This window comes from Cydia amplana, chromosome 4, assembly GCF_948474715.1.
Source record: "Cydia amplana chromosome 4, ilCydAmpl1.1, whole genome shotgun sequence".
NCBI lineage: Eukaryota > Metazoa > Arthropoda > Insecta > Lepidoptera > Tortricidae > Cydia > Cydia amplana.
This window is the reverse complement of record NC_086072.1, coordinates 11,858,675-11,876,719: the sequence shown is the minus strand read 5'-3', so window position 1 is coordinate 11,876,719 and position 18,045 is coordinate 11,858,675. Positions and strand designations below refer to the sequence as shown.

The window sequence follows — 18,045 nt, the reverse complement described above, 5'->3', positions numbered from 1 at the left end:
CAGTTTAGAAAAAAATGATATTAGAAACCTCAATGATATTGAGGTTTCTAATATCATTTCATTTTTGAAGACCTATCCATAGATACCCCACACGTATGGGTTTGATGAAAAAAAATTTTTTGAGTTTCAGTTCGAAGTATGGGGAACCCCAAAAATTTATTGTTTTTTTTTCTATTTTTGTGTGAAAATCTTAATGCGGTTCACAGAATACATCTACTTACCAAGTTTCAACAGTATAGTTCTTATAGTTTCGGAGAAAAGTGGCTGTGACATACGGACGGACAGACAGACGGACAGACGGACAGACAGACAGATATGACGAATCTATAAGGGTTCCGTTTTTTGCCATTTGGCTACGGAACCCTAAAAATGAACTTCGTTAGACAATTTTGCTTTGGCCCGCTGTTATCGATGTTGACAATGTTGACATGTAGGTCAGTTATAAATGTATGGATCTCATCGAACATTGTCTTAGAACCCAATCGAAACAATGCGTGGAACAAATTTGTCTCCTACATCTTGACTCCAGTTCATTGCCAGAAACACGCACGCCGGGCCTATCACGTAGTCCATCACACGGATGCACTCGCCATCGCGTCCACGTTTGTATTTATAAATGTCGCCCCATTTTCTACTGACGTCTCTGTCGGCTACGGATCAATCACCCCGCTGATCTATGACGACTATGACGTCAATGCCTGAAACTACGGTATACATGGATAGTTATTTTATAAAATTTTGGGAACAAATCAGTGGTAAGAAAAAAATCTCAGTAGCTACCACTAGCGGAGTTTTTTTATTTCCAGTAGTTACCACCAAAATATTTTAATTTTAAATACTGTAAATATACCAATAATAAACAATTCAAATTTGTACCCACAGACATATTAAAAAAGTTTGTTCAGATTTAGAGCAGTTTAACGAATCGACTGTTGATGGAAGAGATAATCCACTCTTTCTTTATGTATGTATACAGTAAATAAATGTACATACAGATTACCTATACATTTTTGTCAGTATTAAACATTAATATATTTTGGTGGTAAGTAACAGATTTCAAATCCAGCTTCCGCCACTGGTAATTTTTTCTTCAGTATATAAGTCATATATTTCAGTTTATAGTTATTAGCTTATTTTTACTGGCAACGAAACTGCGACCTTGCCTTACCCTAAAACTCATTAATTTAATGAGACAGTAAGTACTCACAAATCTTTTTTGGAGCTTTTCTCTTACGAGCTGATGTGGTGAAAAATGTTTAGTTTGAGTCGGGAAATCCATAACGCATTGGATTTTATCACACTTAATATAACAGTCATGTGCTAATGCTATGCCACATAAATATTATAATTATTTAACCGAATCGGATGAGTTCATGTTTTGTCAAATTTGTTCACACTACCTAGACATTTACGTCACACTAATTCTTAAAAAAACTATTTTGTGGGTGTTTCTGATTAAACTTATAGGTGGCAAGTGTAAAGTATATTACGGTCTAACTAATTCCTAAGAATCCTAAGTCCAGTAATATTCATCCAAATAATTTTCTTACCCCTCCAGCAGTACGTAAAATCAAAAAAAGCGGCCAAGTGCGAGTCGGACTCGCCCATGAAGGGTGCCGTATTTAGGGGATTTATGACGTATTAAAAAAAACTACTTACTAGATCTTGTTCAAACCAATTTTCGGTGGAAGTTTGCATGGTAATGTACATCATATATTATTTTTAGTTTTATCATTCTCTTATTTTAGAAGTTACAGGGCGGGGGGGGACATACATTTTACCACTTTGGAAGTGTCTCTCGCGCAAACTATTCAGTTTAGAAAAAAATGATATTAGAAACCTCAATATCATTTTTGAAGACCTATCCATAGATGTATGTACACGTATGGGTTTTAAGAAAAAAAAATTTTTGAGTTTCAGTTCTAAATATGGGGAACCCCCAAAAGATTTTTTTTTTCTATTTTTGTGTGAAAATCTTAATGCGATTCACAGAATACATCTACTTACCAAGTTTCAACATTATAGTTCTTATAGTTTCGGAAAAAAGTGGCTGTGACATACGGACGGACAGACGGACAGACAGACAGACATGACGAATCTATAAGGGTTCCGTTTTTTGCCATTTGGCTACGGAACCCTAAAAATGATTTCATTATCCTATCGATATCTGGGGGCACGGTAGTGCCCCCGCCAAGACGAGCAAAGCGAAGCGCAAGGGCACTACCTACCTTTTCTCGAAGCGCTTCGTCGTTTTTTTGAACCCTCATAACTTGGGTTTGAATTATACCAGATAAACAAAATTCTCGGGATATGATGTCAATAGTGGACTTATTAAACATAAAAAATTTCAATTGCATAGCTCTTATACTTAAGATTTTATTCATATCTAAAAAAACCCCAATTTCGTCACTGACTCACTCACTGTTGATCATCAAAACCTCTAGGGTACTTCCTGAAGTCCTAGAAAGCTGAAATTTGGTGTGTAAGATAGTATTAGTACACAAACAACAAAATAATTCAAAAACTTGAAATTTTTTGCCCCTAAGGGGGGGAAAAAGGGGGGTGGAATTTTGTATGGGAAATCAATAACCGCTGAACCGATTTAGTTGAAATTTGGTATGTAGATAGTTTTTGTAATTGAGAATGGCATAGAATAGTTCTCAACCCCAAAATCACCCCGTAAGGGTGAAAAGCGGGTGGAAAAGGGCGTTAGAGGAAAAAGAGGGTTGAAGTTTGTATGGGGAATCAGTAAAAAGCAGATTGTATAAAAGATGCCCCGAGGTACGTATTTCAGGATTTTTAATAGTACCTTAAATCACACGCGCAACCCTATAAATTAGGGGATGGAAGCAACTTACAAAAAGAAGTGAAATCCCACCAAAAACATTTTCATGTAACCGTTTCATGTGGCCGTTTCGTTACTCCAAGAACTATTGTATTATAAAAAATAATGAATAGTGAATACATTATTCACCTTACGTCCATGTGACAGTAGCGAAACGGTCAAGCCACATATTTTGACTAAGGTGTAGAGTTTGTGAAGTTAGGGCTTGTAGAGTTAGAAGCTTGGCTCTACAAGAGATCTGATAACTTTTTGTCAGTGCGAGCCTTATGGTTTCGTCTTGGCAACATTTTACATGAAAATGTTTTTGGTGGGATTATATCTTTTCGACACAAAATAAAAATCGATCCTCAAACTTTTCGTCAAATCGAAAAAGGTTGGGATAAATCCCTATTATGTTGTTGTCTTTTAGTCAACTACGAGTACCTATGGTCCTACAATACAACTGAGACTTAGCACTTCGTTCCTAATTGATTAGTGTTAGTGTTAATTTAAACTAAGTACTAAGGCATAATTAATTTGCTATGAGTACCTATTAAATAACTATATGGATTATATCTCTTTATTTATCTTTTCTCTTAAGTTAGGGTTTTTATAATATGAATATAAAAGTAAAATATAAAAACACTTACAAAACAATAAAAAAAAAAAACATATAAACACATTATAAAAAACCTAACCTAGAATGCCGCCGGCAGCGGGGCAGGGCCCAAGCTACCGGTGGTCAGGGCCGCAGAGAGAGCAACCGGCGGACTATCCGCGCCGTGTCCAAGATCACCGCCTTCTGCATCCGGCCCTTGATCCAACCACCTAGCGAGAGTCTCTCAAGATGTTGGTCGAGACTCTTCGCTATTAGACCGTTCGCTGAAACAACTATCGGGACAATGATCGTCGAATCAACATCCCACATGGCGGTTATCTCGTGAGCCAAGTCTAGGTACTTACTGGACTTGTCCTTCTCGGCTTTCACGAGATTCTCATCATGGGGGATGGTGATGTCAACGAGCACGGCCCGGCGTTGCGCACGATCTATTATCACAATGTCAGGCTTATTGGCTACAATAGTCCTGTCAGTGATAATAGATCGATCCCAATAGAGCGTGGCACGACCATTCTCGAGAACTGGCACAGGTGAATACTTGTAGTACGGTACTTCGCGGTCCACAAGACCGTATAGAAGAGCAAGCTGCTGGTGAATAATCCTGGCTACGAGATTATGTCTGTGCAAGTACTCGCCGTTAGCAAGATGAGATTTCATGGATTATATTATTATAAAAAAAAATATTTCCATAATTTAAGTCAAGGTTTTAAATTCGAAAAACATTCAAATTTGAAAGCGGCGAACTGTAGTTTTACGTCAAATTTGGAATTTTAAATGGGGGTGTAAACTGTTGTAGGTACTAGGTTTACGGTTCATTTATAGAAAAAGGCGTCATTAAATTCACACCTACTTACTCCTACTACTCAGAGAAACACAAGTAATATATCAAACATTTCTTTTATACATATTCTGCATTTCCTGATCTTCGTTATATAGGAAGTGTTCTCACGTTCTCATCGAAATGCGTATTTATTCGTACATATCGCCAATTACTCAGGGTTACATGTAATGTATTGCAATAAATGCAGGAAATATCGGCGTTGTGCGTCTGAGCTTCACGCTACTAGTAGGTACCTAGATTATAGACGTACAGTAAACTGTTGAAGTATCAGAAAACTACAGACATACTATGCAGAGTGGTCAGACATCTCTGCAGCAGACTGTACCATCGATGAAATCCCTACTGTAAACTGAGAACCCTCTCAATTTGGCATTTATTCCGCCGTTTGTACGAGGGGCGTTCAAAATATTCTCGGTATTGATATCTTACGACCTCTTCTAAAATTTCTTTCGTTACTGGCCGCTAAGGTTTATTCATTGACATAAAAAAAAGTATAATTCGAACCGAGATAGTCTTTTCTTTTTTGCAATTGCTGAACAAATATGAACATCATGTGCGAATTGACAATGTTAACTAAATTAGAACATCGATGCGTGATAAAATTCTTGACAAAACAGGGTAAAAATCAAAAAACCATAAAAGAGGAAATGGATTGTGTTTACCGTGAGTCTGCTCCTTCTTTATCTACCATTCAAAAGTGGTCAAGCGAGTTTAAACGCGGAAGGGAGAGTATTGAAGATGACCCTAGACCTGGCCGGCCTGTAATAGCTACTTCACAAGAAAATATTGATAAAGTGGAAAAACTTATATTGGAAGATGGTCGAGTGAAGGTAAAATCTATAGCACAAGTAACCAATCTCTCTATTGGTACCGTACATGATATTATACATGACCATCTTAATATGTCAAAAGTAAGTGCAAGATGGGTTCCGCGAATGCTGACTCGGCTTCAAAAAGACATGCGTGTAGCTTGTTGTTCCGATTTTATTGACCTGTGCGGTGAAAATCCTGATGAGGTGCTGCAAAGAATAGTTACTGGAGATGAAACCTGGGTTCATCATTATGACCCAGAGAGTAAACAAGAGTCCATGCAGTGGCACATTAAGGGTTCAGCTCATCCCAAGAAGTTCAAGGTCATCCCTTCAGCTGGCAAGGTCATGGCCACGATATTTTGGGATTGTGAAGGAGTATTACTAATCGATTATAAAGAAAAAGGTGTAAATATCACAGGACAGTACTACGCTAACATTCTACGTCAATTAAAGGATGTAATTAAAGAAAAGAGGCGAGGAAAGTTAACCAAAGGTATTCTGCTTCTGCATGACAACGCCCCCGTCCATACTGCTCATATTGCCAAGGCAGCTATTGTTGAATGTGGGTTTAAAACTGTTACTCACCCACCGTATAGTCCGGACTTAGCCCCCAGCGACTTCTTTTTGCTCCCCAATCTTAAAAAGGATCTGCGTGGAAATAAATTTTCTGACGATGAAGCATTGAAGGCGGCAGTGGAGGAGCATTTTTACACGAAAGATAAAAAATATTTTTACGAGGGATTAAAAAAAATAATTGACCGATCTTTTAAGTGTATGAACATAGGGGGGGAGTATATTGAAAAATAAAAATATCAAACTTTTCGTACTTGTTTGTTTTCATTCTCATACCGAGAATATTTTGAACACCCCTCGTACATAATTTATATTTTGTGCAATAAAGTTTTAATATACTTACAAATTATGAAGTGTGCTTGATTTTTTTTTGTAAAATATGTATATACATATAAGTAACTTCCTAGTTAATATCAACTCGTACGTTGTACTAGTGATGGGTAGGACATCAATTTAAAATGAGTTTGTATGAGTACCTCATTTTCTAAAATGAGGTGTTACAATGTCTTACTTCAAATGAGGGGAGGTACTAGCATATTTTCAGCGTCGACTATTCCATTAATTCCAACAGCGACATTTTTTTTAAATGTTACATATTTATGTATTCAACACTTCCTTTATAAATCAATAAATAGTTTATTTAATTGGAGTGTAATTCTGGAGGTTAAGAGGATATTTGAGGGGTTCATGTCACAGAGAGGCGGTGAGTGGTACAAACTCAACGCATTTCTCGGTGGACCTTTTGTCGTTGCAATAAGGTTTGTAGTTCGGTAGTTGGGAGTGTGGATCATTACTCGTTTCTTCATTTGAGACATTTGAGTTTTGAGTGTCGGCGAGCAGGCGAGCACCTAGCGCCTCGCGCGATCCAGTGACTTTCTTGCGAGTTGTGAGGAGTGTATGAGTTTTGAGGGTCGCGAGACTCGCGTGTGAATTTGAACGGATAAGAGTTTTTTTTTAATTTGGAGTGTGTGATTGATTTGTGTGGCAAGAGGTGTTTGTGATGCGCGCGAGTAAATGAGTAAAATGAATAGAGGAGTGAAGTAAGACATTTTTGCGGTACGAAGTACTGCGACAAATTAACAAAATGAGTGGTACAAATGAGGTGCCTCACGAGTGAGCGACTCAACACTACGTTGTACGTATATTGTGGACATTGATTATCGCTCTCTATACACAATTGGTAGGCAAATTCAGACTAATACTTACATACAGCGCCCGGCACACAAGCACTATAGAGCAAATATATTAAGACCGGTCGCAGCTTAAATTGTTTGCGGAGATGATGCGATTATTTCCATTAGATTAGCTATCTTCCGTATTACTAGTAGTATTATTCCGTAGCTAGAGTCCGTGTAAACTAACTGTGCACCGACTTGAACAGAACAAAATGAGAAAGAGTCATTCATTGCTCATCGTAAATGTGAATACATAATTATTTTTAATAAATTTGACATTAAGGACATTTTCACACTTTGTCACTGCAAACAACACGTGGAGATAGGTTGACTCTCAGGAAGGACGTAGAATAGTTTTTAACCTAGGAACCATCCCTTAAGGAGGTGTAAATGGTGTGGATATTACTATGAAAGGTTTATGGAAATACTAGCTAGTACGAGGGGTGTTCAAAATATTCTCGGTATGAGAATGAAAACAAACAAGTAAGAAAAGTTTGATATTTTTATTTTTCAATATACTCCCCCCCTATGTTCATACACTTAAAAGATCGATCAATTATTTTTTTTAATCCCTCGTAAAAATATTTTTTATCTTTCGTGTAAAAATGTTCCTCCACTGCCGCCTTCAATGCTTCATCGTCAGAAAATTTATTTCCACGCAGATCCTTTTTAAGATTGGGGAGCAAAAAGAAGTCGCTGGGGGCTAAGTCCGGACTATACGGTGGGTGAGTAACAGTTTTAAACCCACATTCAACAATAGCTGCCTTGGCAATATGAGCAGTATGGACGGGGGCGTTGTCATGCAGAAGCAGAATACCTTTGGTTAACTTTCCTCGCCTCTTTTCTTTAATTACATCCTTTAATTGACGTAAAATGTTAGCGTAGTACTGTCCTGTGATATTTACACCTTTTTCTTTATAATCGATTAGTAATACTCCTTCACAATCCCAAAATATCGTGGCCATGACCTTGCCAGCTGAAGGGATGACCTTGAACTTCTTGGGATGAGCTGAACCCTTAATGTGCCACTGCATGGACTCTTGTTTACTCTCTGGGTCATAATGATGAACCCAGGTTTCATCTCCAGTAACTATTATTTGCAGCACCTCATCAGAATTTTCACCGCACAGGTCAATAAAATCGGAACAACAAGCTACACGCATGTCTTTTTGAAGCCGAGTCAGCATTCGCGGAACCCATCTTGCACTTACTTTTGACATATTAAGATGGTCATGTATAATATCATGTACGGTACCAATAGAGAGATTGGTTACTTGTGCTATAGATTTTATCTTCACTCGACCATCTTCCAATATAAGTTTTTCCACTTTATCAATATTTTCTTGTGAAGTAGCTACTACAGGCCGGCCAGGTCTAGGGTCATCTTCAATACTCTCCCTTCCGCGTTTAAACTCGCTTGACCACTTTTGAATGGTAGATAAAGAAGGAGCAGACTCACGGTAAACACAATCCATTTCCTCTTTTATGGTTTTTTGATTTTTACCCTGTTTTGTCAAGAATTTTATCACGCATCGATGTTCTAATTTAGTTAACATTGTCAATTCGCACATGATGTTCATGTTTGTTCAGCAATTGCAGAAAAACAAAAGACTATCTCGGTTCGAATTATACTTTTTTTTAATGTCAATGAATAAACCTTAGCGGCCAGTAACGAAAGAAATTTTAGAAGAGGTCGTAAGATAGAGTCAGACCGAGAAAAGTCTGCAGCGATTTTGATAGCCCACGCAGTGCAAGTGTCATTTTAAACGTCAAACTTCTATGAATTTATGACGTGTAAATAACACTTGCACTGCGTGGGATATCAAAATCGCTGCAGACTTTTCTTGGTCTAACTCTATCAATACCGAGAATATTTTGAACGCCCCTCGTATATGACATAAATAAGGAGTAGAACCACGAATAAAGTTCCTTTTATTTTTTTAATTACCTACATATAAGATTTAAACCACAACGCGAATAAGGATTCTGAACACCCGCCAGTAAACATCAGTTTACCTACGTTTACGTAGGTACCTAATCCTACATATCACTAAAATCTATCTATAGTTTTAGTTTTTTTTTGCTTCAATCATATATTCTTAGAATTATCTCGTACAAACATTACGGCCCCGCCAATGTCCATACAAGCCTTTGTTTGTCTGAACAGACTGGACAAGGTATAAATTAAATTATCACTGTTGATTCTACCATAATGGCGTCATTGTTATAATAAAAGTTTGTTAGTAGGTAGTTAGGTTCCCATTGAATTGAGTTACATATCCTAAGCTCTATTGATAATGATAATTGTGCCTACCGCACTAGCCTTAGGCCACAGCGTTAAGCAATACCTTGCTTGACGAGACATCGGTAATAAAATACGTAACTCTTTACGTCATTGAACATAAACTAAGGACTTCATTGTCTTAGCTGTCTAGAATCGCAAACAAATGTAGGTTGTTTTTCTGCATCCCGCAATGAGGCCAATATAGCGAATTGAAGATATAAAGTTACGCCGTCCGTGCGTAGGCACTGACGAGGCTTTGATTGGTCTTGATTGGGGGCGGGTTGTGCCCACAAACATTGCAATTTATGTCAGCAACACCCGTGTGACGAACTTACTGATAAAAGCCATACGTCAACGCCTTAAAGTCATTGTTACAAGTACTATTATCGTTTGATTCGGGTGCCAGCTTCAGATGGTTTCCCGATGACCGTAAAAGTAGGTGTGTGAAATTTGTATATTTGCCGGGCAATTCTTCCTACGCGGATGTTAATTAGTCTTGTGAGTTATAAATAGGAAATAGTAGAAAAATAATAATATCACAAGGAAGCGTGTGTGCTGCTAAACCACAGACCAACCCCTATAGACCGACCTTATAGGACGACTCGCGGTCATCGCCCGTATGGTGTATAGGTCAAATATAAGATTGTTCGCGCACCGCTCCGATCAGTTGCGCCCAAGGTTACGACCTGTTAGCAGTATGCACGAGTCTAAGAAAATAAATCGTAAACTATTGAATTCATTGGGAAATCATGGGATATTGCAGCGTAAAATGGTCTGGCAAGTCATCTAAGACTTCTACTTACGAAACAGATGGAATAACATCCCACAGGAAAGTCAAATTCATTATTTCATTGAATAATGTTTCTTGTCCGCGGGGTTCATTTTATACTGGTCAGTAAGCAGAGGCGAAGTATGTCCGTCCCTTTTCGTCAACTTGAAAATGCAATGCGCTATCCCTTTCCCTTTCAACTAGTGATGTGACGACGATGGTTTCGTCAATTGCGGAAACTTCGTGCTTCGTCATACCGTATTGTACCATTTTAGACATAATATATAGGTAATATGTTGTGTAAGTTTTTTTAGAATCTTCTAGGCCAGCGGAGCAGTTAGACCGCATGTCACGAGATGGACCTGATGATGAACTTCAAAGAAGCGCGAGGGAACTCGGTGTTGGTTTGTGATAGACATATGTTGTATGAATTTTTTAGAATCCTCTAGGTGAGCAGTTAGGGTCTCATGTCACGAGACGGACGTGATGATGAACTTCAAGAAGTGCGAGGGAACTCGGTGTTGGTTTGTGATAGACATATGTTGTATGGGTTTTTTAGAACCCTCTAGGTGAGCAGTTAGGTCTCATGTCACGAGATGGACCTAATGATGAACTTCAAAGAAGTGCGAGAGAACTCAAGAGTTGATTTGTAATAGGCATATGTTATTGGTCCATTTGAATATGTTTTCAATACAACCTTCTATGACCTTAATAAAACGGACAAAAGAAAATAATTGTACCTATGAGATTTTGGCGACACTTTTTTCTCGTATCGAAAGAGATTGCGATTCTGAGTGGAAATAATATAAAAATTCTAAACTTTAAAATTCAAGTTCTGAGTACTTTAAACAGAAATGCCCTAATATGTTAAGTAAAAATTTCAGGTACATTGTTAAATTACTCAATCAAATATTAAATTAATCAATATAATTATTAAGTAAGTTTACTCTAAGTATACTAAATTGGCATTAAATTGGTAACAATTTTACCACAATAAATTTCGGTATCACTGGTAGCAGTACCCACTACCTGTAGTGAACATGTCCCATCCCTACGCGTACACGTGTTAGCGCGCCATGTTTGGAACGACCAATCGCAACGCCGTGAGCACCCCTCCCGCACCTCACAGTTTGGTGATTTGCGTCGGGAACAAAATGGCCAATATTAGGTTTCTATAGGCGGTGTTCTGTGTGCTAAACATATTATAAATATAGTTTGCACGACGGTATATTTATTATAAATATTGATAATTGCAATAATAAATCTCACTGACAGGCCAATTCGAGTTTTAGTTATTAGATCTGTTTCCAATATGATGCTGATCTTGTCAGTATCATATTGGAACCAGATCTAATAACTAAAACTCGAATTGGCTTGCGAGTTATATGTCCGTAGTAGACCAGCCTTACGGGTAGCCTGTCATACTAAGTAGCCATTTAAAATTTTAAATAATTATTAAACTCGTTTATTTTGGTATATAAAGTGTTGATTTAAATTTCATCCAGTTTTGTTTATTTTAAATGTGTCGTATCACTATCCAATCCGTATCAATGATTTACGAGTAGGTATCACTTAAATTTATGAATGCTTAAGTACCTACCTAATAGTTTTTAAAACTCCATACAGAATTTTGTTGACGGAGCTCTTACGGGATCACTTCGGTCTTGCAAATCGGTTAAATGCGGTTTATAGTATGTACTTACTAATTACAAAAGACCGGAACTAAGGGAGAAAATCAACGAGTAATAACTGTTCAATAATGTAAGGCATTCTGAGGTACTACAAATAAAACAACCAACATATAAGATAAACAATTAATTTCGTTTTCCATTACTGATGTCACGATTCACGGTGATTGTCGGACAATAATTATGCAAAAATATACCTTTGTGTGAGTTTGCATCGGCTATTGAATCGATTGAAACAGTCATAGCCTTAGGCGTTCGTGTACACGCAGGTACACGAACGCCTAAGCTAAGGCTCGGCTAGACCCGAGGACAGCCGCATTAATATTCATAATTATTTGTAATTCAGATTACTTAAAAGTGAGAGTCATTCCGCAAAACTAGACCCAAACTTAGAAAGTGACGAAAGTTAATTGATCTTAATTTTTTCGGTGACAAACGTCAACAACTTTGTAATAATGTTGTCATACGAACGTCCCCGATTCTGATGTCCTTATCCGTAATGGTGGATTCCATTCCGATTAACTATAGCAATAAATAATTGATTTCGACGACGGAATTCACATTGCATTGCGTACGGAGTTTATGACAAGTTTATTGGCAGACCATAAAACTTGCGATGAAGCATTCGTTTTTCATTAAAGATTTCTTTTTGGAAGTATGAATCATTGGGTTTATTCCTTACAGTAGTATGAACAAATAAGTACAAGGTGTGTTTATAGCTGGTAATTACACAGCAACGGGTGTAAACTGACGCCACGAAAATTCGTGCTGATATCTGTTAATCTGACGCGACTGATTTGCGATCTGACAGACAGAACGACCGATTTTCGCCAACAAGTAATTGCCACAATTACTATGTTGCCTACTTAGGTAGTCCCCGGCAGTAAGAAAGGCAATTGTGCGCCCTGTCAATTTATAACCGCTTAAGGGGCCCACTGATTAACAGTCCGCCGGACGGTATCGGCCTGTCAGCTAGAACAAAAAGTTGACAGCTCCGAACAACTGACAGGCCGATACCGTCCGGTGGACTGTTAATCAGTGGGCCCCTTTAATGTATTTAAATGAAAGGTGGCTGGACTGAATTCATAGGTAGTTGATAGCAGGAATTAAAGTTACAGTAAAATACCATTTGTCATTTTACAATTTACATATAAGTATGCCCTCGACCTCAGTTAAAGTGTAACTATACGTACTACGTACGTTGTAAGCACTTAATTATTACTAGATAATATAACAATTACGTTTCACGGATATAATTTAAATGTATTGTTTGAGCAGCCCTGTATTCCGTAAGTAGGTCTTGTTAAATAAACAAACCTTTGGTTTCGTGCGCACAAGGTGCATTTTAACGCCTTTTTAAAAATTAGCACCTTGGCGAAGATAACATTGTCGTGTGATGAGCATGACTGTAGTTCACCTTCAATAAAAATGTTTACACATTGTTAAAAATATTATAGTAAAGTGTCAAGGAAATTACTATATTATTTATGTTTACATAAGTTTTAAAACTATACGATTTAATTTAATATTCTCCGTCCGTCTCTTTTTTTAAGCTTTATTAGAGAAAAAATGAAAACCATGACAAATAACTTATTTTGCAAAGTATAACAGCAAATACACGATTTTTGAGTAGGTACCTATTGGTATAAAGAAATATGTAACAGGTTTCATACATAGCTCTCCTCACTTCTTAATAATAAGGTGGAAGGGAGACATGTAAAAACACACTATTTTTTATATAAAACACACTATTTATTATATATGTATTTTATGTACCTATTTAATAAATAATATTATTTAATAAACAATAATGTGTCAGCTTGAACTACCTGATTGTTCTTTCCTCCAACTTAATTGCAACAACATTGAAGATAAAATTGTTCTTTTGTATTTAATAGGTATGCCCTCATGTCAATTACATAGAAAAGTGGGTATCAATTAAATTAACATTATAATTGTTCAAAGTCGTTCGGTGTGGGTTCCGAACTTTTTTTTTGCTCGGGTTGTCCGTGTGAATATTGCGTTGATTCCACCTTAATCTGCAGTACTATTAATTAAAATGGTGCAAAAAAACTGTCGTACGTCTGATGGTTTTGTTACATTCCAAATTTTCTATTAAGATTACTAATGAGTTTGAGCTTTAACCTAAACCATAGAGAAAAAAATACATAGATTGCACACTCCATACATCAGTTTTAGTACCAAAAAGACTATTAGCATCTAGCATCGAGTAGCGGAACTATCAGTACTGCTACTTGACAATAGATGTAGCACCGACCGGAAAGTCTTATCTCAACAGCATAAGACTTTCCGGTCGGTGCTACATCTATTGTCAAGTAGCAGTACTGATAGTTCCGCTACTCGTTGCTAGATGTAGACACTGAAATTAATAGTCTAACTGATGTATGGAGTGAGCACTCTTGTCTTACTATATTTCTCTATGCCTAAACTTACATTAATTTGCTTCCTGAATGAAAATGAGGACGACGTTTGTATGATTGATTAATTATGATTATAGAGAATGGGTCGTCAACTATCCTCTTAGCTTAATAAGAGGAAAGTTTACGACCGCGTGCGACCGCTTCTTCATACAAATGTATTGCCTAGGTATTTATTTCTCTGGATATTGACATTATACATAATATTTTTACATAATATGATGTAGCCAGAAAAAAATCCGTTTTAGAAAGAGGAACTACGGAAGTCATTTGCGCTGTTTGAATATGAAAAATTAAAATTAAAATACTTGATTGCACAACTGCCTAAAAAGCGGCCAAGTGCGAGTCGGACTCACCCATGAAGGGTTCCGTATTTAGGCGATTTATGACGTATTAAAAAAAAACTACTTACTAGATCTCGTTCAAACCAATTTTCGGTGGAAGTTTACACGGTAATGTACATCATATATTTTTTTTAGTTTTATCATTCTGTTATTTTAGAAGTTACAGGGGGGGGGGACACACATTTTACCACTTTGGAAGTGTCTCTCGCGCAAACTATTCAGTTTAGAAAAAAATGATATTAGAAACCTCAATATCATTTTTGAAGACCTATCCATAGATACCCCACACGTATAGGTTTGATGAAAAAAAAATTTGAGTTTCAGTTCTAAGTATAGGGAACCCCAAAAATTTATTGTTTTTTTTTCTATTTTTGTGTGAAAATCTTAATGCGGTTCACAGAATACATCTACTTACCAAGTTTCAACAGTATAGTTCTTATAGTTTCGGAGAAAAGTGACTGTGACATACACGGACAGACGGACAGACAGACAGACAGACATGACGAATCTATAAGGGTTCCGTTTTTTGCCATTTGGCTACGGAACCCTAAAAACGACCAGCTTATTTACCTAACCAACAATTTACTTAAGGTATTTTGTGACGCAGTTTCCATAAGTAGGTGTCATGAATAATTGTGTATTTTCACGTAACGAGGCGGATGTAGAAGCTCGTGGAATTCAATCACTTAATCAAGTCATATGACACTTTCTACGTGACTTCGGCAGATATTTTCGAGATTAAGAATCTGTTTCACAATGCTTTAATGTTTAGCACGTCGATTTTTAAGTATATGCAATGTAACTACACATAGATGAAGAAAACCAGCTCAAACAAAACTAAAAGGAACCTTGGTGTCAGGGTTCGAAAGGATAAATATCAATGATAATTATCGCGATAATTATCGTGATTTTTATGCCTGATATTTATCGATTTCATAATAACCTGAAATAAAAAAAACTCCCCAATATTTTTTTTACTATCAAAGAATTCAAAGAAAATAAATATAGCACCAACCATACCTGGGAAAATTTTCGGTATTTATCGGATAATTATCAAAGACTATAATTATCTGGATAATTTCTACCCTGCTTGGATGTGCAGTGTGTAATTTTTTTTTTTAATTGGTATAATTTAGTTGAGTTCTTTTTATCTAACAGCTGTTACTACACTTACTACACCTTACACATAATCATCCTTGGATTTGACATTGTCTGAAGGCCTACCGCGAACCACGTTCGACGTATTGCCTCTCTGTCGCACTTGTAAATTCGTACGTAAGTGTGACAGGGAGGCATCACGTCGAACGTGGTTCGCGGTAGGCCCTCTGATAATAATGTACAAAAACGTATTGTTTTTATCTGTAAATAATCATGTTATGATAGTTTATAGTTTTTGTATAGGTAGCTTCGTAATTCTATTGTTTTTTTTTTTCTTTATAAAAAATTTAATGCGTTGTGTTACTTGTGTTGTAGACTACCTGCTGAACCAACAGCGTGCTCGGGTCAAGTTGGGTCACAGAGGCTTATTGTGATTGTAATAACAAGGTTATCATAATACAGGACTTGTTATTTATATGATATATGTCAATGTCTAAAATGACATTTAGGTATTTACTCAACCAAAAACGTCACTTTTAACACTGACAGATCATATCTATAACCACAGGCATGTCTTTGTCATCGCTGACGCTTAACAGACAGCTGAAGTGTGCGAAAGGGAAGCCATCGCGTATATGAACGTCCCATGAGTGCGAAAGAGTCAGACTACAAATGAGAAAACGTGACCCGTGACCATTTTTGAGTTTGACAACGGCCGCGGACGGCCAAGAGCGTATCACCGTAGGCTTGAGCTCAAACAGTATTTTGTTTAGTAGTAGGCGAAATCAACATCACTGAATTTTCCAGTCTAATGTCTCAACTTTATTTCAGATGCCTGCCTCCGCTGCCAAGGCGAAAGCAAGAAGGACTCATACGGCAAACAGGACTGCGTGGTGGTGTGGGGCGAGTGCAACCACAGCTTCCACTTCTGCTGCATGTCGCTGTGGGTCAAACAGAACAATCGCTGCCCGCTGTGCCAGCAGGAGTGGTCCATTCAGCGGATGGGCAAGTGAAGCTTCTGGCCCCGTCTCCCGTTGGCCACGGGACGTACCCTCCGAGCGCGCACGCTCATCGCTGACACTGACCCCCTTACATTTATTTTATCAAATATATGGCGTCAGAAGGCCTACCGCGAAACACGAAGTTCGAAATTTCGTTATCTGCCTCTCTATCATTCTTCCATATTCGAGCGATTGGGAGACATATAACGTAATTTCGATTTTCGTGTTTCGCGGTAGGCCCTCAGCATCGACCGTGCACGTTCTGACTGTTCTGAGCGTACGTTTTATGGCCGAGGCGTCTAAGTGGCTCAAAAATGGGATTCCAACCGTCTAGTGTTGGGTACAGGTGTATTCATGTATAGTCGCATATGTATATTAATCGTATTTTGTGTTTGTAAATTATGAATACAGAGAATCTCTTTCAACATTTGTTTTAAATAACCCCAATATATTTATTATTGACCGAAGCGTAGCGAAGGTCTACGTTTTGACTCGGGCATTTTGCTTTTGTATGTCCGGATGTTCTCCTCTACAGGTCGTAATTCTTAACCGATTTTCGTGAAATTTTGCGACCGAATTCTATGACTAAATAAAAATTTTTTGTCGATCCGGTTTTTGGAATTTTTTTAAAATGGCGGAGTCGTGATAGCTCCCGCCTAAACAAATAGTCGTATCGGTATCATAATAGTTTTTTCTTTTTGAGATATGTTTATAGATGTTGACGACCGGTCTGGCCTAGGGGGTAGTGACCCTGCCTGCTAAGCCGATGGTCCTGGGTTCGAATCCCGGTAAGGGCATTTATTTGTGTGATGAACACTAATATTTGTTTCGGAGTCATGGATGTTTTCTATGTATATAAGTATGTATTTATCTATATCGTCGCCTAGTACCCATAGTACAAGCTTAGCTTAGTTTGGGGCTAGGTTAATCTGTGTAAGATGTCCCCCAATATTTATTATATTTATTATTCTAGATTAAATGGCCAAAATTCAGAAAATTTGTATCGCTGGTTTTGGCGGTATTTAGATATTTCGTTTTTACTTGAGAATGAGTAGCTAAATTTCGTCAGCTTTAGTAAGAACTATAATGGCGTATTTTGCAAACGTTCGCTTTTTTGTTTGCATCGGCAGGTCCCTGGTTCCATCCCCAGTAATTGTATACTGCTACATAACTTTTTGTATTTTTTTTTATACTTAAATTTCGTATAGTTGTTTTTTATTTTATTTTTTTATTTTGAAAAAATGAAAAATTTCGTATTTTTTATTTATCAAGCGCGGGTTAAGCGTATTCGTTTAATTTTTGTTTGTAGCTTTATGTAGTTTTTAATTTTTTGTTTATATTACATGTACTATACCTATATTTTAATAAATATTTTTTCCATATATTTATTCAGTTTTAAGCTCTGCTCGCGAGGTCTACAGCTCACAGAGCCACTAGTTATATGTCAATGTGAGAGATTTACAGATTTACACATCAAAGTAACTTAAAAAAACATACGATCTAACTAAACTAACTAATGATAAAAGAAAACTTGAAAAATAAAACACAAATTAAGTACCTACACTTAGACTAAATTAGC

General features: G+C 37.2%; 1 protein-coding gene across 1 annotated transcript in view; it reads left to right on the top strand.

Moving 5' to 3' along the window:
* Window positions 1-16,564, top strand: part of LOC134647248 (RING-box protein 2) — a 73,796-nt gene extending 57,232 nt beyond the window's left edge. The window contains exon 2 of the mRNA XM_063501520.1: window positions 16,297-16,564. Coding sequence (XP_063357590.1) covers window positions 16,297-16,478 — 182 coding nt within the window. The 3' untranslated portion in view covers window positions 16,479-16,564. The remainder of the gene's footprint in view (window positions 1-16,296) is intronic.
* Window positions 16,565-18,045: the final 1,481 nt, after the last annotated feature.